Consider the following 22,971-nt stretch of genomic DNA (forward strand, 5'->3'; position numbering starts at 1 on the left):
AATAAAAGCAAAGGCAGGACACACACAAGTAGTAATGACAGCCAAGAGCTACTTTGACACAAGATAAGAACTGACTGAATAAAATCATATCACTTGTGTGCTGCAGAGCTCCAGGACATTTTTGTCACCCAATTTCTGAATGAATTTTGGCTAGGGCAGGCAAACCTAAGAACTCTAATGAGACTTTTCATTCTCAGCTTAATAATTCTAACTAGTTTACCATACAACTGTCTTCCAGGTATCCTGCCAACAGGATCCCACTTGTTAACTATGTAGACATTAATTACGTAGACATAAAGCTTAGTAAGAAAAGCATTTAAAAAGATCAGAGAGAAACTTTTTTAAGTATTTTATTTTTTTTAATACAGATACAGTATTTTTCCAAGGTCACTTTAGAGTAAGTGGTGTACGGGTTATTAAAATGGAAGTGCCCATGCAGTCGTTTCAGGTTAAATGTGCACAGTATATTCTACAACACAAAAACTGCATTTAGAGTTTTTTCTTGCTCCAGAATGATTTGGCAGCTTCAAAAAGCTAACACACGTCTCCATTCTCAAAATCAATTCATTGAACAACAAAACCCAAAACTGAAACGCAATCCACCCCAACCACCAAACAACACGCTTATCTCAGTAAGGACCTCTTAGCAGATCGGGCTGCAACAGTTGTAGAGCTGTCTTTATCATGACCTTCAAAGTACTGCTGCTCTATTCGCCGACAAAAGGCTGTGAGATTACTGTAGTTTTTCACTTTTTCAGAGAGTTCATCAGTGGTTAGTTGAGTAGTAAGGATTGTGAACAGATGTCCAAATACCAGAGCATCTAATTCAGTTGGTCTGTAAAAACAGAAAAAAGAACAGGTATTTTGGAAGGCAAATCCTGATCAAGAAAAACCCTGCTGTTGTGAATAACTTTTAGATAGCCATGCAGCCTGATTGGGAAGACATCAGGCAACACTGAACTTACCAAACGCATGAGAACTGTTTGAAGAGTATATAAGCATACTGCTAGTTCTCAATATGGCATATTTCTTTGCCTTTGGTAGCTTGGAAATGTGGAAATAACACTTCTTAGATCAGGCGGAGTTACTGATCCAGTATCAAACCATGCTCCACCTCTTAGTTCTGTAACAAGGGCAAATGCTTATCAGGTCTTTTAGGGGGGTTTCTTTTTCCTCTACAGATGTATACAAAAAAAACCCAGCTATTATTTCACAAAGAAAAAAAAAGGGGGGGGGGGCATAAAACCCCTATTTCCTTTTTTGTGCTTTTCAACAGTCAGAAAATATTCAACCAATAAGAAAAGGAGCTCCAGGATGACAGCAGCTGGAAACATCTTTTTGAAAGGGGACTAAAGGGGACTACACAGAAGAAAATGGGTATTTTGGGAAACAGTGGTCTATTGAATGTTTTCAGTCCTACCTTATTTTAGGTACAAGCCTTCTGAATTGTCATCTTGGACCTTTGTATGTAAGTAGCCCATGTGCAAATAATTTTTTTTTTTTTCCAAATACATTAATAACTTAAGAGTCCTTCTTTACTCATGTTCAAGCATGAGGGTTTTCTAACAGATATTTTTTTTGCCTTTATTTGTGGATCACTAAGAACTCTCCAGTGGAGATGTGGACCCTCGTATAACAAACTTAAATCTGTCAGCAACAGGCTGCTTTTCTTATTTACCTCCTACAGGCTCCCAGAAGTCACAGACTGAAAAATACTGGACTAAGAACACATACTTTCACAGTAATATTTCAGAGCTAAAAACTTTAAAGGTTGAAACTGTACCAAGAAAGCCTGGTTAACAAACAACAAAAACAAAATCCCCAAGCTACAATTCTTTACAAATATAGAAAGAAAATTTAGGAGATACTATGTTTAAGAACAATTTGAGATGATGCAATTCAAACTTGTCTTTTATAAAGCATATTTCTGTATCCACTCAATTTACACTACCTGCCTAGTCTCAACTTGACAAAGACACACACAGAAAAGTAACCAAGACCACATGCTGCCTTTTGAAGATGTCTCCCTGTCCAAATGTAGCTAACTGAAGTCCAGACCTGAGCATTTCTAGTCTGATCTATGCACAGGAGACACGAGGGAGCTAATGTGATGTTATTTAAATCCATACATTTCAAAAATATTGAATTATTGTAGAGAGAAAAAAAAAAGCATTTTGCAGTTGGAAGAAACTGGTGAAAGCAGAGGACATCCCATGAAGGCCAGATTGTTCCTTTTTTCTCCCGTAGGAATGTGAATCTTAGTTCTCACTTTGCAACTGATCCTTTGTTGATACAAGACTAGCTTCTCCCCCAGTTCTTACAACTCACAGGCACCCTCATGCCAATTCTGTTCATTCAGAACTGCCCCTGGTGTTAAGAAGGGCAAGACAAGCTGTCCTGGTCAGGACAGCAAAACATACATTCACTCCCCTCTACCTAGTAGAGAATGTTACCCAAGAAATACAAGTAAAGCTTTAAATGTATCATTTTTAATAAGAAACTAACTGTATAAAGGTGTACATGTAAGGTGCCTATGTAAGTTGTGGTAGACTCTGTAGAGAAGACAAGCAGGAGTAAAACTAAATCACAAATAGAAAAAACAACCAACAGAAATTTACAGAAACTTTCCTTTTAAACCCTTTAATTACTTATTTCTGAAATTTCGTGTTTATATTCCAGTCATACATTTGTATTTCTACAACTAATCATGTATCATTAAAATAAAACAGGAGTTTTCCATATATAAATATAAGTGGATACATATCTATATCTCACATTCCTGGATGTAATATTTCAGTAAAGAGTAACTTACTGCTTATTGAAGAAATATGGTTGTGTTCCTAATCTCTGGGAGAGAGCCTGACAACACTGATCTACATCTTCAAGCACCTATCAAAGCACACAAGAGATAAAAGATTCATATTGTCAGGAAATACCAACATTGCAAAAAATAGCCTCCTTACTCTATTTGCACTGACAGTGGGAACAAGGAACATACAATGTTGGAACATGAAAAGCTGTTAAAGTTAGTCAAACCTACACAGTAGGCAGGTAGCTAAGTGTTACTTAATCTAACATTTGATGTAAGGCAATTCTGATTAAGTGCTTCCCATAACGTTTATAACTTAGCTTAATGAAAGGTACTAACTTGTACCTCAAAACTGAATTTTTTCATTATGTTTTTTTTTTTTAGACCTCTGACAAAGGAAGCCTTGCAAAGCTTGCCTATTAATGCCATACAAGAAGTGGGGGCTGTAACTTACAACCTATTTTCAGGACTACGGCCTAAACTAACATCACCAGAGATGTACACTCATGGTAAAACATCCTTCCTTCCACCCCATCAGGTTGCACATAATTTAAGATTTATTGCTGCTGAAGGCAAATACCTGACTCCAGATAGTGTTTTAAGTATGGAATATATTTTTTACTACATCTGTTTCAAAAAAGTGTTACTCTCCAAGGCCTTTAAAAAAAAAAAAAAGAAAGAAAAAATAAAACAGGGTAAAGAAATAAGCTTCACTTTTCATACTGACCTGTTCAAGCGTCTTTCCAGCCCATCCAATGGCTTTCATCTTTCGCCTTACCTCCCACTGCTTCTGATAGGACAAAATGCGGTTAAGAGGCCATGGGTAAGGGGAGCCATACCTCGGGTGAGTAATCTTTGTTTAGAAACAGAAAGGTACTGTGTTATCATATAAGAAAATATAGGTATCTCTATGCACAAAATAGCTAATATTCAAATATTTCTATCAGAAAGGGAGCTGTAAAAGAGAAAGGGAGTTGTGTGATACGCTGTAATTATTTGTGCAGAATTTATAGTTTGCAGCATAACCATTTAAAACTATTACTTTAGAAATATATACAAAACCCATATCTATCCTGCAGTCGGCTACCTCCAGTAATGACACAACTTCCCTAAAATGTATATGCAAGCGAAATTAAAGTGAAAAGACTGTATCATTAATGGTATAAACCTCAATGTTTCATTTATGAGTAGGGACTTGCAACTGTGAGCAAAAGTGTTTTCTCATTAAATTTTAATTAAGATAAATGCTGCAGAACCACTCACCTCCTCTACTGTAACATCATCACACCATTGGAGATAGAGCTAGGAACAGAAAGAACACTTACTAAAACTTCCTAATAAAGGAGAATACAGAGACAATCATTTCTCACTAGTAGAATTTTCTTTTCTATATTAGATTAAGTTTCCATTTCATTCCTCCTGTTAGACCTCTGAATGTAGAAAAGAAACTAAAACTGGAAGGCAAAGCCCAGTTGCTAGTCCTTACTTCGCCAGCACCAGGACCAAGCTGAGACCAAAGGCCCACTCCTGTTGCCCACGCTGCACACAACTCAGTACACAGCTCACCAGCCCGCAGCTCCTCAGCCACCTGCAGCTCACCAGCATTTCCAGCACTGCTCCCACACCGGGACTTGATCACGTTAACTGGCCACGGACATGAACCACAGGGGATCCCAGCCTCCCACTAGGCACATGAGCACACACACTGTAGAAGGTGATAGCAGGGTGCCTGGCCAGCTGTGGGCTAGGGTAGGATCTCCGGAACCACTGGCATTTTCCAGTCAGTTACTTCTACAGCTACATGACATACTTCAGTTAGGTGAGGGGAATCATACACGTGGCTTGCATCTACAGGAACATTTCAGCAAGCAATCCATAGCATACAAAGAATTTACTCCTGCCTCCTTTCACCTCAAAAGTTGATGACCTAATCTAAGAACAAGCGGTATTTCCAATATGGGGGAAAATCCTAAAGCTTTCTTGCCTATAGTCACTTATGTAAGTGTGTGGAGTTACTATGGTTTGCTGTACCTCTGCTGTCAAGAGCATATTATTGACTAATTCCATGTAAGCTTTCATCTCGGCTTTTTGGACTTCATCCAACCCATCACTGAGAGAATGGCCCTAATGGGGGAAAAGAAAGAAAAAAAAAGAAAAAAAAAGACACACATGTAAGAAAGGATATTGGAATATTCAGCAATGCCTGACCCAAGGACCTCTGAAGTCAATGAGCTTTGGCTTAGATCCTGATCTCTTACATAGTTCAGTAACAAATTACATATGCAATTTCTACATAAAGTGTCCTTTAGAATTAAAAAGAAATCATCATAACATAACATAGCTAATCCACAACAAATGTAGACTATTATCAGTTATAGATGAACACAGTTTGAGCACACAGCCTCCTGGTTAGTGTATCTCTGTGGCAAGAAATAAACACAAATTTACATCTGAGATACAGCTTTATCAACTGCTCAGTGAGAAGACAGTATTTTTTTTAAATATAGAGGAGGGCTGGGGGCACGGAGAAGCAAAGGCAAATTTGAACAGTATCTGACACTTCAAGATTTAAACCAGTCAGTTCCGGGTTTAAGAGTTCTGAGACCCAGAGACAGCACACGTAGAAAAACAGTCTTAGACACTGGCACTGGTATGCAGCTATCCTGCATAGCATTTACTTCCAGAATTTGAGTAAATGACAAAGAAAAACATTTCCATCTCAGCAAACTCCTATTCTAGGATATCTTTCTTTTAAAATGGCACCAGCTTCCTACACTGTTTTTAACAAATTAAGTAACATTCCAGAAGAGTACACTGAAGCAGCACAATACTAAGCAGGATTAACATGCTATTCACTAGTTGATGAAAACAACGTACTATTACCTTGGCTTTTACAAACTGGACTATGGGCCCAAGTTCAGATACTACTTGATTTCCCACGTGAATAAAGGGTACTTTGCCTGTAAAATGAGAAATGTATTTTAGTAAGAGCTTTTTATACCTGTAAAACATCATCTACAATTTTCAAAGCAATTAAATATTGCAGGTACACCTGAACATCAGTGGGTTTTTTCAAATGAGCATAGGTAAAGCTCTAACATACATAGCTCACCCAGTGAAGGTTTGTAGTTAGACATCTTCCTCCTGATCTTCCTCCTCTTAAACCTCTTCTACATGCAATACTTGCAATTGTGTATTTCAAAGGTAGAGAGTGAGATCTATCAACTTGTATTTTAATAATGGATTTTGCTTTGCTGGAAAGACTTAATTCAATGGTTCTCTGAAGTACAGCCGGGAAATCCCAGGAAAGCAGACAGAGCCCTTGGCAAGTTTTATGACACAACGCATTCCCATCCTCCTTTCTAACCCACTGGTGGGGAAAGGGCTGCTGAAAGGATGATGGGAGATGTGGCACTGTGCCCAGGAAAGCAAGCAGGGAAAGTGCAAACGCACACTCAGCAAGCCAAGGTCTTGACTCTCCCTCCTCCAGTCCTTCAGATTTCCAACGACTGGGCCACCCAGCTCCTGTTGGCTGCCCCAGTCTTCACTCTCTAGCTGTGAGCTGGCATTTTCAAGCCCCCACGGTCCCAGGGCCAGGAAGAGGTTCTCAGTATGAGACCCACAGCTTCACGATCTGGGGGGCTGGGAGGGGGAAGGGGCTGCTTCATCATCACAGAAGCAAGGTGGGGTTAAAGCTTAATACTAGTAAGGCTCAACATTCAGTCTATGAAGCTGAGCCCTGAGGGTCCAGCATGGGGCAGGGCTAAAAACAGCCAAAGACTGTTTGGCTCAAAAGACTGGGAAATGGCTGTGTCACTGGTGTAATTTGCGGGAGCGCGAAGGGCTCCCGAGTCTGTACACACCACCTCCTCTGCTTGGTAACTTTTCTTACGTGCAGAACTGAGCCAAAGCTTTAAGGCTGGCAGAGACAGAAGAGGAAGCCCTGGTACACACAGCAAGCCGTGATGCATGACAGAAGTTGCTGTAGCCCCTTTTCCCAACATGTCACACGCTGTCAACATGTGAAGCTGAGGGCTCCTGCTCCAAGCCACCCTAACCGGGTTGCTTGTCCTACAAATCTTCATCCAAGTGCAACTGACAACCATCAAACTTAAATATAAGACTAAAACTTTTAGGATTATTTACATGATTGAAACAACACATGAAATGGAGATAAATGCTGGATGCTTTGTATTACTGAAAACGTCCCCAAGCCCAAAGGCTGTAAATGACCCTGCCCAGTGCAGTGGGGCACGGCACCCTTTTACCTTCCTGCCTCTTGCTGTGGGCAAACTCTGCTCTCAATAGACAGCCCAAAGAGCAAGATCAGTACCTGCCCGACTCCAAATATGTTATTAGCAATACATTCACTCTTTTCACCGAAACACAAAAACCCTACTGTTTGGCCAAGCTCAAACACTGTTCATGCTAACAGCAGATTCAGTCATGGTTTTTATCATGAGATTCACTTCTCACTGGCTCGATTAGCCTAAGGGTAATAAATGAAGTGCATCGCACCAACAAAGGCTTCATCTGCATCCACACACTGCATGTTGTGGAAGGAAATGCAGACCTCTGCTGCAAATTCAGTGGTTTCAGTCGGACTGTACTTCACACACCAAGACAATCCTTTGATATCACACTTTTGACTCCCTCAAAATGGGTTTTGTCATTATGACTGTGAGATAAATAACCTTCTCCCCAAAATGATGAGATGCAGATCTTTGTCTGCTGCTGCTGTGAGACAGAGGGTGGTGGGGAGGGAGAGAAGGGAACACATGAAAACCTTGTCTGAATTGTCATTAAAGAACCAATAAAAAGAAAGAAAATGGGCCAAGTGAATAAAAGTAATAAGGACTCCAGGAGTAAGGGCAAAAAGAATACATGTATTTCTACTTACATTTAAAATTGAAGCAGTATAATTTTCCCTCTTGTGCTCCTTATTTTCAGCAGAAGGAAGAAGTGTTCAGACCCAAATTATAATATCAGATACCAGCAAGTGCGGACATGGGGTGCGAGTGACAGAAGTGAGAGCATGCAACTACCACCAGTCCTACACCTGCACATGCAAGATGCTCCTCTGTGCTTGGATTCAGCATTTTAAAGCTACCTTTATTTACTAACGAACAATTTATATACGTCCATATTTTGCCATTTTTTTCACTGCTGCCAAGCAACTTGGTTTTTTTTAAAAAAAAAAATAGCATAATTCCACTGCTTTGACCAAAATATCAGTAGCAGCAACAGCACCCAGACAGCTGGCAGACATATACTGACAGGCTTTTCCATGCAGCAGTCATCAGCCAGAGCGCCAGGTAATCGGTAAATAAGTACCTCCTCATACAACAAAAATCTGGGACAGGAGTGCAAGGATTGCCAGACTTTTGTGCCCTGCATTCAGCAATTCTAATTTTTAGGCAACCTTCTGAAGCTGGCCTCAGGATGTTTTTAGGCAACCAGTCATCTCCAGCAAAAGGCAGGTCTGTACCCTTCTAACACTTCATTTATTGTTGGTGGGTTTGGATTTTTTTCCAGACAGTCTCATGGATCAGAGGAAGATGTAAAATCGCCTGTCACCCTTAACAGTGACAATGCACCCTTCGGTCTTCTCCTGTAACAGCATCCTGGCAACCATCTTCCAGACTGGGTAACAAAAGATAATCTTTCTCCGGTGTTGTCTCACCCCAGCAATGGGAAAGTATAACAGCATTCACTGGAATATTCCCTGGATGCAGAATAAAGCCACTTTTGGAAACATATGTCTTTCTGCTTCAGGACACAACCACTCTCAGGCATTTGAGAGAAGGCTTCCACCAGGCATTTGAACTGTCTGAACGCTTTATATAAGTACTGCATTCACAGGCACGGTTACACATTGTGCCAACATTACTTTGCATTTGACTCTTAATTGTTTGCAGAGGAGAAACTGAAGAGGAGGGGGAAGGCAACCCACACACAGTAGCACTGACTGACTGTTATCAGCAAGACAAGGCATAGTTGCCATGGTATCAAAATGGAGGTATAACATAGTAATTTAAATGAAGACCACACTTACCAGATGGGGACATGTACTCGGCATTTGCCCTGCAAACCACCCGGATTGGCAGATTGCACATTTGCAAAAAGGCCTGGAAACAAAGAGTCGCATTTTAAAAGCATTAATACACCAGTGACAAACAAATGCATTCTTCTCAATACATTTGACTATGTTTTTGCTAGTTACTAGCACATGCTTATGAAGTATAGCTCCTTGCATACTGCTTTTAGGAAGAAAGAAGCATAGGTAAAAGAAAAACAAGGGGATTTTAACTTCCTTAGACAACTGTTTATCATCCAGTCATTGACTAGAATTCTTCTAATGAAGTGTCACCTATTTTTACTGTTTTTTCAAGACAAGCAAAGAAGCAATATCTGACAGATGTAATTAGTGTTGTGGCTGTACAAAATCAAGTGACATTTTGCCCCTCCTGAAAGTCATAGTACTTACTTCTTCTGGCTAAAGCTGGCTAACCAAGTTCACGTCATTTAACATGGCAAACACATATAGCACCTTCCCATATTATATTTACAATAGCTGCCAGAAGTTTTGCTCTATGAGACTACCAGAGCACAAGCCTGCTTTGGTAGGAAGTATTCATTATCTTTAATTTATGTGAATCATGGAGACCCCAAGTGATCCATTTACTGTTTCATTCTATCTGTAACCTTAGATTCAAAGCATTCTCAGTAGGATACCAATTTTTGTCAGCACCTGCCATCGCCACAAAATCCTTAGTGCGCTTCTGTTGACATACCAAAATACCAAGAAAAATACTAGCAATTTGAACAGAACGTGGCAAATAAGGAACCTCTTACCCTCTAGAGTCTCTCACAACTCAGCTAAGTCCTATCACTCATTTTGTCTTTGCAATTAGACAGGTCACAATTCCAGATTCCAAAATCATACCTATTTATCCAAGGTGGCTTGAGGTGAAAAAAGCCTACACCAAGAAGGCTACCACCATGAAGAAAAATGCTGCTGTAACACGGCACTTTCTACATAAGCCTCCTCCAAGCTCTTCGGATCACAGGATCTGGCAGTAAACTGCACTCTCACAGCTTTAGACGCTCAGACCCCCATCACAGACATCAAGGTAACCTAAACCTTAACCTTGAGATTGCTCACCTCTGTACTAAATGAGACCGTAAGGCATGAACTAACACTGGCATTAGCCCTGTTCCTAGCTTTGTGGCTTCTGTAGTATCTGTCAGGCAAACAAAAATAACCCAAGCAGCCCCTCTGCTCTCTCCTGCACTCTTCCAAGTCCTCTATTCCCAAACCCTAACCCAATCCAGGGAAAAAAAGCTTTGGTCCTTTTCCAACCAAATACAAGAACTGCACAGTCTATTACAACATTTGGCTCTTACAGGTTTAAATGACCTAATTCAAATCCAAATCCAATATAAAGCAAGGAACTATGGTCACAAGCTGTTACACAAGACATTGATTACAGCTGAGAAGAGCCTGCGTCAGAACTGTGGAGACTCTGCAAAATCCACCAGAAACCTGGGTTTCTACATCTTTTGATTTCCTTAGCCTAACTCTAACTTGGGGGGCGGGGTGGAGCGCTTGCAAGTGCAGAGACACATTTAAGCAAAAGGAGGTGAATCAGAGAACTGTTTTTACTTTTTCATATCAGTGTGTCAAAAATGAGACACGCTAGCACAGAACACTTGGGTTACATGACTTGCTTCAGCAAATTCTTGCCTACTGTACATCATAACCTACATTGGCTCCTACATTGTACAAGGTTTCTACAAAAAACAACATTTGTGACTGTGAAAAACAGTCCTCAGCAGAGAGGCTGAACTATAAATAAAATCTTTTCAGTGTAAAGGGTTCAGCCAAGTTTCCATCAAAGATCTGAATCTGCCCTTACTCTCTCTCCTTCTCCTCAATAAACATCCACAGACCAAGAAATATTGACCTTTATTACATTTGGCAGGGAAATTCTACTCAGTCTCTGGCCTAGTGCAAAGGGGATTTAGAATACGTTGCCATTTTGGCATCTCGGAAATGCAAACATGCTGGGTCCATGTGCCTTTTTTGCACTTCATAAAGAAAAGAGAAGAGAGGAGGTTGAACTAGAATTGAGCTCTAATGTGGGAACAAATATTAAGTAAATAAAAATGTTTGCTACTCTGCATAATAAAGTGCAGATTCTAGTAAGCTTAGATACAAGTCAGTCTACCCTCAGTGAGGTTAAAAAAAATTAAAAAAAAAATTTTTTAAAAAGACCCTAAAGTACACACCAAACCAAAAACCTGAGAAAACTTCCTTGGGATAGTCATCTTCAGTTCTGATGAACACTTTGTAGATGGGAGACCAGGACTGAGCTCAAGAAACTGAAGAATGATTCAAAATTAAAATTGGGCAAATCCATCCAGTTCTGAGTTCACCCCGGCAGTTCTCCTGCGAGGTTCAGAAACACTGACCACTGGAGCTGCCTCACCAGCAGCCTTACAAGGCCTGCTCCAGCAACCCCCTTCAGCATCCACATGCCAACACCTACTCCACTTCAGTCTTTGTCTATATTTAGGATCGGCTTTAAGATGAGTAGTGAAATAGTAATGAAACACAAAACCAAGAGAAAACAGAACAGTGAGAGTTGAAGACAAAAATCATTTAATGCCATACAATAAACCTAAAAATAAAAAAAATAAAATAAAAAAAAAAACTAAAAACTGCTATTACATCTTTAAAAAGATAGAAGCCCAGGGAATTAAAAGACCAATATGTTGAGCTGTAATTTGTATCCAAAGCATGACCTGTTCAATTTTAAGTGCTCCTTAAATATTGTTCTGCAGGAAAACGAAGGAAAGCTCCACAATATGAGAGCAGTTTAATCCTTATTGGATCTATACTGCTGAACTAATCATTACCTTAGTAGACCAGTACCCACTTCTTGGTTCAGCTTAAATTAATGGTCCACTGGATAGCCTTCAAGCTGACTAAAAAATACATGTCAGCTGATAAAAGGAGACACTGCTATACCGAAATATGAGGGCTCAGCCCAAGAAATAAGCCTTACAATTTGCATTGCTATGACAGTACTTACATTCTTTCATTGATGTAACTGACAGGCTTTCGAAATTATTAGTATTAACAACACAGGCGTGTTTTGCTTTTTGAGCACAGTGAATGCATTTCATATTTATGGAAATTATGGTTTCTTTTAGAAAAAGACATGGACAAGGATCGTGACCAATGCATTTTTATAAATATCCACCACCAGAAAACCTCAAATTTTTTTTCGTCATTCAACTAGATAAATTAGATTTTAGACAATAACTGATGTTAGACAGTAAGTGGCATGAACTCTTACCAAAATAGTTGAAATTGGCACAGATCAAAGAAATCCTACAGAGACAATATAGGACAAAGCAGCAATTTTTGTGAGTCTTTAGCTCATTTAACGCTTTAGTCCAGTGATCAAGGGAGGATTTGTTCCCTTTTTGACCACTGATGTAGAATGTCAAGAACCAGCACATTTGGTCTACAGATGGTATCAGACCACCATGGCTTCCAACTCTAATAAAAGATGCAGTGGAACACTGATTATGCCAGCTCAGAGCATCTCATTTCCCTTTGGGTACCTCACATATATAATTTGAGCAGGCAAGTAAACCCTTGTTTTTCTTGTGAGAGAAACCATCAGCAAATGGGAGTGAGCTCAGCTCCTCTGAGTGCTTTTGGAGTAAAGGACCAGAGATTGAAGGCTGAAACCACCCCAGTACAATTCTGCTGAGATTTATGAAGATACCAACACCCCTTCAAAGACACAGCATCAAAAGCTGAGCAATCTGAAAGATCAAGGGCCCAGGCTTAATCTAGTACATGAGAGATTATTGTTAACATCATAAATTTGCCTGATCAACTTAAAAAGGGACTGAAAGGGGCCAACTGAATTCCAAGTGACACATAAGCTAGTTAATCAAACCCTCGTGAAAATTTCTCAAAAATGGTAAGCAAGACAGTAACAGCTACACTAGAAACAAGACACTTAACTGAGCACAGCCTGCCATACCTTGCAAAGATGCTTGTAATTCCAAAGAACAGCATTAAATTTCCCACTCTTTTATCCTCTAGACAAAAAAAAAAAAAAAAAAAATGTACTAGCACAGAATGAACAGGGTGGCTATTGTAGGCCACAACCTGGATCTCCTCCAGCACCTAGGATTCTCACACAATACTACTACGGCCGCTGCAGTTCTTCAGAATAGGGGGGAAAAAAATTACCTCTCATGTCTGTAGTAAAACTGGTACACATTAGTTCATCTAAAGTTTTCTGGTCCAAAGTAATCGTAAAGATGTTCACTGAATATGTTTATTATTACTTTGAAAACAACTCTTCCAAACAAACTCTAAGCATGGAAACAAGCACTGAATTCCTGCTGGAAAGGATAAACTTTTTTTAATGCTTAACACCTATCCAAAGAGTTAACTGTTTGGATCAATTCATAAAGAGGGGGGATTAACATTCTTATTTCCCCTTGCTCATGTTACAGAAGATCAAGAGATGACTGCTCAATAGACTTTCCACAAATAAAGGAAACTTCATTCAAGCATAAATATACAGAATTCACTACAACTGAAGGACATCAAACCAAAACGCTCAGGCTTTTAAAAGGAATGAGTAATTTCACGGCTCATACTAGTTAATGCAGCATAAAACAAGGGTAATGAAATCTCAGATTGGGAAGAACTGAGTTTATTCCCCTGGCGTCAGCAGGAGTGCCTCCTTTATCCATATGTTCCACTGATTATTTGCATTTCTGTAATTTTAAAAACAGGGGCCCGATTTCTTGTGCACTATCAGCATTGGTCAATGACTGAAGCAGACGCCCAGAAAACTGTCCAGTTTAGTAACTTACGTTCAATATAATATCTGCTACAAACACTTTTCTCTAAGTTATTTCTGGAACAAAGTGTGTCCTTTCTTTGGATGAAGTTAATGTGAGAAACAGATAAAGGCATTAAAAAAAATAAAGATTTGGCTTAATAGTGTTTGTCAGCTTCTCTCCCACGCATGCTCTTTGTCTCTCTCTTCCCTGCAGGCTAAGTGTCTCCCCTCTCACAGTCTTCCAGCCTCTCTACCTGTAGCATCACCTGCTCTGCTGGCACCTGGGAAGTGAGAAATGTGAACAATATATTCTTAGCAATGCTACCTCTCTTCTTCCAGACTGAAAGCACCAAGTCTACAAAAGTTGCTACTGCCTCTGTGCACCTTATTTTTAATGGGAGACTTTGCTGTGGACAGGAAGGTGGAGAGCTGCTGCAAATCCATAAGGAGTGACAGCGGAGAGGGAGGAAAAAAGGTGCCACCAGATTAATTATGTCTGTCCTTCCCTACCCTCCCAATATTAACTGTTATAGACTAGGGAAGAAAGAGCATGGGAGTGAGGACAATGAATTGAACAAAAAGCATGGAGAAGCCTCTCCATGCTTTTCGTGCCCTACCGCACGTTGATCCACACAGGACTATGGTTTGCATTGCACTGCCTGCTCCTCCCAGAGAGTAGCGTGAGCCACTCTGTTTTCAAAATCAGCATGGAACAAGCCAGTTCATATTTTTGCTGCGAGAGAACAAAGTATCAGCAGCTATGTGAAAAGGGCTGATAGGAAGCTTTGAGGTGACACTTATTACAAAATTAATCAACAATCTTATGCCCATCATTCATTTCAATTATGGCAGGTGACACCTCCTGCCAGAATTAAGGAGTACATTTACAACAGCATTGCTTAAAGGACACAATCAACCTAAGGTTTGTTCTCTTTTCTTATAGCCTGACCAATTTCAAATTCAAAATATAGGTAGTACATTGGATTTCAATTATCTAAAAAAATAATCAGAGCAATCACCTTTGTGCTGCTTTAGCACAGTTCAAAAGCCCAGAGCTCAGAAACCACAGCCAGAGACAGGGCAACTCACTCCACCCTCCCCTTCCTCCTCTTCTCACACGACTGACATTCTCATCTCTGCTGCTGCTGCCGCCCTCGAAACAATGCAAGAAAGGGATGCCATTGTATCTTCCTGTGATGACAAGGATGGAAAATGACTGTGCATGAAATACAATGGGAAGGAATAAGAGAAGGGAGGGAGGAGTTCTGTAGTTATTCCTACAGTTAATTGTTTTAGGTGCTGTTTTTACTCTGGCTCTCCCTTCTTCTTTACCCTCCCCAGCTAAGGAAGGGCTGTTTGGACACTGTCAGCTGGAAACACACACCGGCCAGCAAATCACCCTGTCACAGCTCCACCAAAATGCTCTCCTATTCCCCTCCAGTCCCCTCTCAGAATAATACATATGAGCAAACACATATACTCATTAAAAATGAGTTACAACTTAATGTAAATCATATCCAGATTGCAGTTTCTGAGATCAGAGGCAAGAATGAAATTACTTATGCCAAGACTCAAATAGTTCACAACTTATGTCCCCACATGAGGAACACTATTTTCAGATGGCACACTCCAGGCTTCATTTGAAGAAGATATATTCATGATTAGTTTTTAATAAAGAACGAGCCATTCCAAGCCATCTCTTATTCAGCAGTGCTTCTAAAAGCACTCTCACAATACTGTTGTGAAGTAAGAGTGAAAGGCATTTTCTGTTTTCATTTTTACATTATTTCATGAGCGTACAAAGGACAATATGTGATGACAACTAAAGAGGTATTCTCTACTTTATTGCAGGAACACATTTTAAAATTAAAAACCATGAACAAATCTACAGAATAATTCAGTTTTCATATCAAACAGCTGCAGACCCTGTAACTGAAATAGTGTGTCTAAGGTTATAAATGAAAACTGTTCAGTATCATTATTTGAGTGACAGATTAAATTCCTAATCCAGTTATGGTAATGGCCACATTTGTAGTTTAACATAAATTAAGAGTTTAATTATATTTGTGACTATTTTAAACAAAATTACAAATTCCTTTGTACCTGTGAACGTAATTTATAGCAAAGCCACGTTCATTCTCCAAAACAATCTATTTTACACTGCAGCACAACACTGCTCTAATGGTATAATGTAATTCTTGTTGTAGAATGCGGAAAGAGTAGATTCACTGGTAGCACAGAGGTTTTGAAGATAAATGAAGATGCTATTCATTCAGGGGTAATTTCATCTTAGAACTATATGAAAGATGTTTCACTCACAAACAGTACCTGTATGGCTTGGGATTTAAGCATGTTTTCAGCTACAACACAATGCTGCTAGATTGATTATGTTGATACTGCGTTTCTCATCATGAAGAATTCCAGCTTTTATTCTCTTTAAAAAAAGAGATTGTCAGATTTTCATTTCAGTCTAAGCCTTTGTTCAAGCCTCAGCAACAAGTTCAAATTTCTGCTAAGGTTTTATCTAGAGAAAAACCAAACCACAATTCATACACATACACACAAAACCCCAACAAATCTGTCGAGGGCAATTAATCATGCGTGATTTACACATTTATTTGATTACTTGTTGAAGTAAATAAGCAGTTGGTCTGTGTAACACAATTTTACATTGCCCAAACATCCTTCTGTCATTCACGACTAAGAACAGACAATTCTAAATGCACTTTGCTGGAATATATTAAGACCATTTACAAGGACATCAATTGCACAAGCAATTAATACATATCTTAACATAACGAGCTCCAGGCTCTATAACCTCAGGATAGCTATGAAAATTTCCACAATCCTGAACATTTTAGACAGCCTTTTAAGCAAGACTCTGAGACCACCTGCATAAGGTTTCAGAAGAACCTGTAATAACAGAGGTAGTCTCAACATCCACATTCTTCATCCGGACAAGTTGGAACAGCGCAGAGAGACGCTCATGCTGCTGCCATTTGAGGCAAGAGGCCTGGCACAGTGCAGCTGTATTAACCCCCTCCCTTCTACTCAGCCACACTACTTCCACACAGGCACTACACAAAAAGGCTTTACCTGTACTGGGCATCAATAGGGAGACAGGGCCTGGACAGGCATTCTGCTTCAGACTGAAATATACTCTCCTACAGTAATTCAGTTTGAATCCATTTAAAACTCCATTTTTCCCTCCTTGAAGTTGTAAAGTTGTTTTGTTATTGAAATATAGTTGTGTATTCACTTCTGGTTTTTCAAACTAAATGCCTGCAACAGTCTGTTACACCTAACCTGAAAGCAACTTGCTCTGCTGGCTGCTTGATCTGCTCTGTTGACAAGAGGTACATGAAATGCCATCTGTAATACAGGGTCATCAATTTTAAAAGTCAACTTTTATTCTGACTAATTACTTACTATGGCATTGGATTTTATTCTTTATTTTATATGTAGCTATCTACATATATGTCCTCTGAGAGCTATCCCAGAGCAGCATTATGAAGATGTGCTGCAACTAAATTTTGAGAAAGATCTTTCAGATCAGTTGCAGTACATTTAGAGTCTTGTTGTGAACAATGTTCCTTAAAGATTTGATGGTGGCTGACTCCACATGCTCTTTTGATCAGAGAGACTCAAAATTCTGATGGGTTTTCACCATGTGCAAATTCAATAAGCCATGAACAAGCTATGTATCAGCTCTGGTGATATTCACATGCCCCAGATCAGTAACAGGGGAAAAAGGAACCACAATAGTGGGAAAAAAGTCCCAGGTACCAGCTCCTATTTCTCCTCTTATCCCCTATTCACATTTCTTCCCCAGGAAAAGAAACCACCCACCCTCCCCGCTCCAAAAAAAAAAAAAAAAAACCCCACCAGCAAAAAGATATCCAGTTAAAAGATAATCAGGCTCTCATCAGAATAAAAAGTAAATTCTAAAACAGAGGAACTCAGCAATTTCCTTCTGCAAAACACACCAGTATAGTTAAAGCTTTCTGATCACTAAGCTAGTAATACATAACTACAGATCCTAGTATCATTTCAGAATGGATCAAAGACACCAAGGATAGCTATTCTTTCACAGTCACAACCACATTACACAGATTCTTCAAAACAGATATGATTCCCCAATACAAAATTGTTCTATAAAGTTTAAGATCAGATATCTACCACAGCCATATTTATAGTCATGGCTACTATCAGCTGTCCAGCTAGAGAATATTGAAGAAAAACAAGCATTTTTAATATATTATAGTTAATTTATCATCTAAGTGACATGTGTAGGATAACAATGGACTGGAAACAGTAAAGCAAAATGATGCATTAGAAAAGGAAATTTTAGGGTTATGTTGTTGGGATTTTTCGTGTGTGTTTTAAATACAAGCCACACCTATACGTATTGTTAGATGGTAAGAAAATTCATAAGAACCTCAAAAAAATACAGTTGCTGGAGTAAAAAGAAACACCAAAATCAACTGAGCAACAAAAACACTTATTTGCATTACTGTGAGGCATGATACAAAACACACTGCCCAAACAAATAAACACTGCCCCATTTATTTGGTGTATCAAAGATGACTCCTCTGTCCAGCAAAGGATAAAGGTATCTTTTTGCTGTGATAGAATTTAGTCTTAGAGGTATTTCCTAGATTGCCAGACTGGAAGGAAAAAAGTTAAGAGATCCTATAAGTAGTTATCATGATCAAATGATCCTAACCTTTTCACCAGTAGTATCAGTTACAGTCTCCAAATGTCCCACTTTGGCTAAATGAGATGTGACCTTTTTGGACAGCCCTCAAAGACAGCAGTCTTGCTGTACCTGCTCTGAGCTAGACCACACACAAAAAGCAAGAAGCAGGGGAACAGTGCAACTCCCTACTATGCAAAGCAGCAGCAAAGTTGCTTTGAAGAACAGGAACCTTATAGACATCCTGCTTGTCACCACTTCTGACAGCCAGGCCCTCTCTACTAATGGGGAAAACATCCCCTTGAGATTTGGGGTTACTGAACCTAACAGGTTAATGGAGCTTATGTAGACTTCACAGCCACAGAGGTGCTTTTAAGTCAATCAGAGATGCAAGTTTGTCAATTATATGGACTATTTTTAAAAACCACATTGCATCTCAACTCTGTATACATGATGAAGTTGAGAAAACCTATCAGAGACATGTAGAGATTTGGTGGCCACAGCCCACAGCAAATATGCCTTGAGTTTGGGACAGTATTAGCTTTGAGAATTAAATAACCAGCAAGCATCATACAAGATGTTACAAGACAAACTAGCATACCAAGTGACAAAAGATGGGAACCACACACAATTCCCAGAGTAGGCAGACAAGCAGATACTGTACAAACATAAACCAATATAAATACGATTACAAGCAGCAGCACTCTATAGGACTCTCAAAATCTTTATGTCCTTTAGGCTCTGACACTTCAATGACAGTGTAAAGCACATCAGATGCAGGAAATAAGTAATTGATTTTGACAGAAATAATTCTTAAATTATTCATTTAGCTAAATAGAGTTACTTTAGCTACATAATCATTCAAAAAATAAAATGGAATTAACATCTTTAGTTTAGAGAAGATGACATTTTACCTGAACAGCAAGGGAAGACGCATTATCAGAAAGCAAAATTTGTTCCTCTGTTCAAAGAAAAAAAAAACACAAAAAATGTAATTACAAAAACCAGTGCCCATTTAGCTACTGACCTGTAACTGTAAGCCATTCTGGGTTGCATTTCTTATTCATAAAACAAGGAGCACATATATAATTATTATGCAGCTGGACTAGAAAACCTGTGATATGAATATTAAAAAAAAGAAAGAGAAAAAAAAGAATACCAGGAATATTTCTCCCGCAAATGCAATTGCATTTATCATACATTACCACCAATGCACAATAAAAAAATGCTCACAACTAAAAACCAAACGCTTGAGTTTTATGCCAATTACTCTTCTTCTAATCAAAGTTAAATAAAACCACATCTTCATAACTCCTCTGGCTAAAAAGTAAAAGCATTCAGAAACCTATAAAAGCAGCTTGCAGTTAATATTGCACACTGTGTCTAGGTCTGTCACACAAAAGAAAGATGACAAGTTCACTGCAATAAAAATTCCATGCTTAGAAGACTAGGGCTGCTACCTATTAGTCTTCATTACTTTGCAGTCTTCTGACAACTGTAGCAGGCTGCTGAGCCCCAAATGGGGGCCATAATGTGATCTGATGATATATGAAGAGCTGCTAAAGGGAGCCTGAACCATCCTAGCCTATACATTTTAACAGTTCCTTTTTACTGAGAGCCCACTTTACCACAAGACTTCAAAAATCTGCTGCCTCAGCTATTGGTGCAGTAAATCTGCCAACTGTGCCTGCAACCACATCATTTTACACTGCCTACAGCAGCCAATATAATGAGTCAATAATAAACCAAGGACCTCATAGGCCATGAATAGCTGGTTTATATTGGCAGATGCAAGCGTAGCTAAAACCTCTGACCAGACAAACAACACAAAGGACTCTTTTAACAGTTTCTGTGCTTCCTTGCAGTTAATTATCTTAGTGCATATTTAGTGTGTTTTCTAAAAATAAAATAATTATTAATTGCAAAAACCAGTGTACCCACCCTTCAGTTGCTGATACAACGCAGCATTTTCAGGCCAAGGCTCTGCGGCTGTGGAAAGAAGAAGAATTAATTAAGCAAGCCAAACAACAACATGCTTGCAGGTGCTAACTGAACACAAACGTTACCTAGAGCAGGAACTCAAACTGCAAAGATGCTGATGCAAGATTTAACCTGCCCTAAAAACGTCCTCCTGTCACTCTCTTCTCCTGTACTTCTCTCCTGCTCACAGAGGGACAACACAGAGCAGAAAACTAAGTCCCAAAATTTAATGTTGCAAGAAAAGCTAAAATTCAAGCTACATTCCAGAATGGCCTTGTAATTCTCAAGCAGCTAAAGCAGCTATTTTCCTTCCACCATAAAGACATCCTTGTGCCCATTTTCATCACAATTCTGGACACTCTCAAGAGCAACTATTTATTAAGGTACTAAACAAAGAATTCTGGAAAGAACAGAACAAGACATAGAGGAGAGAGGCACAAACCTCCAAATCAAGTGTGAAGAATGCTTTAGGGAAACGGAAAAGCTTTCTGCCTTTTAAACTTGTGTCCTTACTGGTCCTATTTAATACCCACACAGCCAGGTGCTCAGGCATGTCAGAAACCTATCCACCAGGATGACTGGGACTACCTATTGCTTTAAATGATGTACTGATCAACCCTAAAATGGGAATGTCAATATGCATTTAAAAAAACTGCATCATCAGTTGTTCAAAACAGTCGAACAGTTGTTAAAAAAAAGTCAAGGAAATAAAAGACAATCACATCTTCCAGTTGAGAACCATTGCACTTAATCAATCATACACTACTTGAATTTATGGGAAGGCAAAAACAGTAATCAGTACTGATCTACTGTTAATGGTACCATTAAGATAACAGGTCATCACATTATTTTGTATCCATTACATTCCTTGTTAATGTCTGATTAAAAATCTATTTTTAAATACCAATTCAAACCTTGTGTTCCACCAAAACTAGCTATTTGTAAACAAAATTAATGCTCTAATCACATAATTTTATTTTTTTTTAAGCAATAATGTCTATAAATAACTATGTGTGGTTCAAACAGAAATATGCCACTGGCTTCAACTGTCTTTGACCTCAGAACTCAAACAAAAATAAAATGCACAAATTTCTAACTCATTTTGGGTACTCATGAAGTATTAACTTTTATGGAAGTCACATAGAACTGTAAAGTTTGTAACACTGTACACAGTTTTGCAAAGGTCACTACCTCTTAACTTTAAGGCACAGAGCCTATCAAAGCTATACTAGTATGGGCATGAGAAAGCAACTAATCACATTTAAGTGTCATGAAAAAATGTTTTATGTTTTATTGTAGCAGTTATCAGTGTTACACCCCTCCATTAAAGTTTTGCCCTAAAGTAAAAATTCTTGAGGTGGAAGTACATTTATTTCTTTAAATAAAGAGACTAAGATAGTGTCTGCAGTACCAGGGCCTTAACTGTTTAAAATAATTTATCTAACATACATTTATGCAGGTCCACTGAAGTCTTGCAAGAGCGAGGAAATTAAGAATGTTATTACTATACTTTAGCAGACTTATCAGTGCTGGACTCTGATATACTTACAGAAGTAACTAAGTCATGAAGGTACATTGATCTCATAAATACTCCAGCCAACCAGTGAAAACATCCTTTTTACATGCCAAAAAATGGTACAGAGAACTTCAAATTGCATGGTCCAACTTCTACTGAAAATTTTTGCCTGACCTTCTTCAGACTGGAATGTTAGATTTATATGTAATTCGTGGATTCCAGCCTAAACTGGAAGTGGCCTATTTTCACACAAGCACATGGCTGAAATATTTCAGGCCCACAAAAATCAAGTGAACTTTTCATTTTCCAACAAAAGAGCTAGGTATTTTTCAAGAAATTCAAACACTAATTCCAGTCTGATCTTGGCACTAAGCTATATGCAGCTGTAGATATAGACAGATAGATAAAAAACAGCTTCTTGGCACACAGAATCCAAAACTACACTGCTGCTAAGGCATGCAATATCCATGCTATAAAATAAAACACAAGTAGAATATTTTTTTGTAACTTGTTTACCCTTATCAGCTTAAATTTTCTTTCTACATTCTACTGATCACATACAGATTTTCATGAACCATATCTGCTGACCCTAATTTCGTTAGTCATGATACGAAGTCTTTATCCCACAGTCTTAGTACCCAGGAGCATATGCCCAGCTTGAGGGAAGGAAAGGACAAGGGTCGTTTAAAATCTTTGCATTCACTCAATTCACAGTTTAGTTGTGTACTAATCCATGTCTTTTGACAAGTACATGAAACAAGGACAAACAACCGTATGAAAATCTCAGCCTTCATTATTAGTACACCTTAAACTCCAAATTTCTGCAGTTCTGAGAAAATGAATGAATAATACACCCTGCACTTGGCACATGACAGTCTCCAGAGGTAGCTCATGATTCTGACCATGTCTGGATCAGGTGGACACACGCTCACAAGCCTGGAACTGAGGCCTTCAGTTCTTTGTATGCAGACCAGATAAAGATAATTGATTTTGCTGTCACTGTACAGATTCAATTTTAAAACAATCAACTTCATGTTAAGATTCATGTATTACTACTCATATCCTAGAAAAAATATTCTGCAGCATG

General features: G+C 38.9%; 1 protein-coding gene across 1 annotated transcript in view; it reads right to left on the minus strand.

Annotated features, from left to right (window-relative positions):
- Positions 1-348: 348 nt before the first annotated feature.
- Positions 349-22,971, minus strand: part of MTX2 (metaxin 2) — a 34,143-nt gene continuing 11,520 nt past the window's right edge. The window contains 9 exon segments of the mRNA XM_049805623.1: positions 349-835; positions 2,813-2,889; positions 3,537-3,662; positions 4,073-4,111; positions 4,841-4,933; positions 5,693-5,769; positions 8,865-8,937; positions 19,303-19,349; positions 20,330-20,377. Coding sequence (XP_049661580.1) covers positions 625-835; positions 2,813-2,889; positions 3,537-3,662; positions 4,073-4,111; positions 4,841-4,933; positions 5,693-5,769; positions 8,865-8,937; positions 19,303-19,349; positions 20,330-20,377 — 791 coding nt within the window. The 3' untranslated portion in view covers positions 349-624.

Source organism: Accipiter gentilis, chromosome 1 (genome assembly GCF_929443795.1).
Source record: "Accipiter gentilis chromosome 1, bAccGen1.1, whole genome shotgun sequence".
Taxonomy (NCBI): domain Eukaryota; kingdom Metazoa; phylum Chordata; class Aves; order Accipitriformes; family Accipitridae; genus Astur; species Astur gentilis.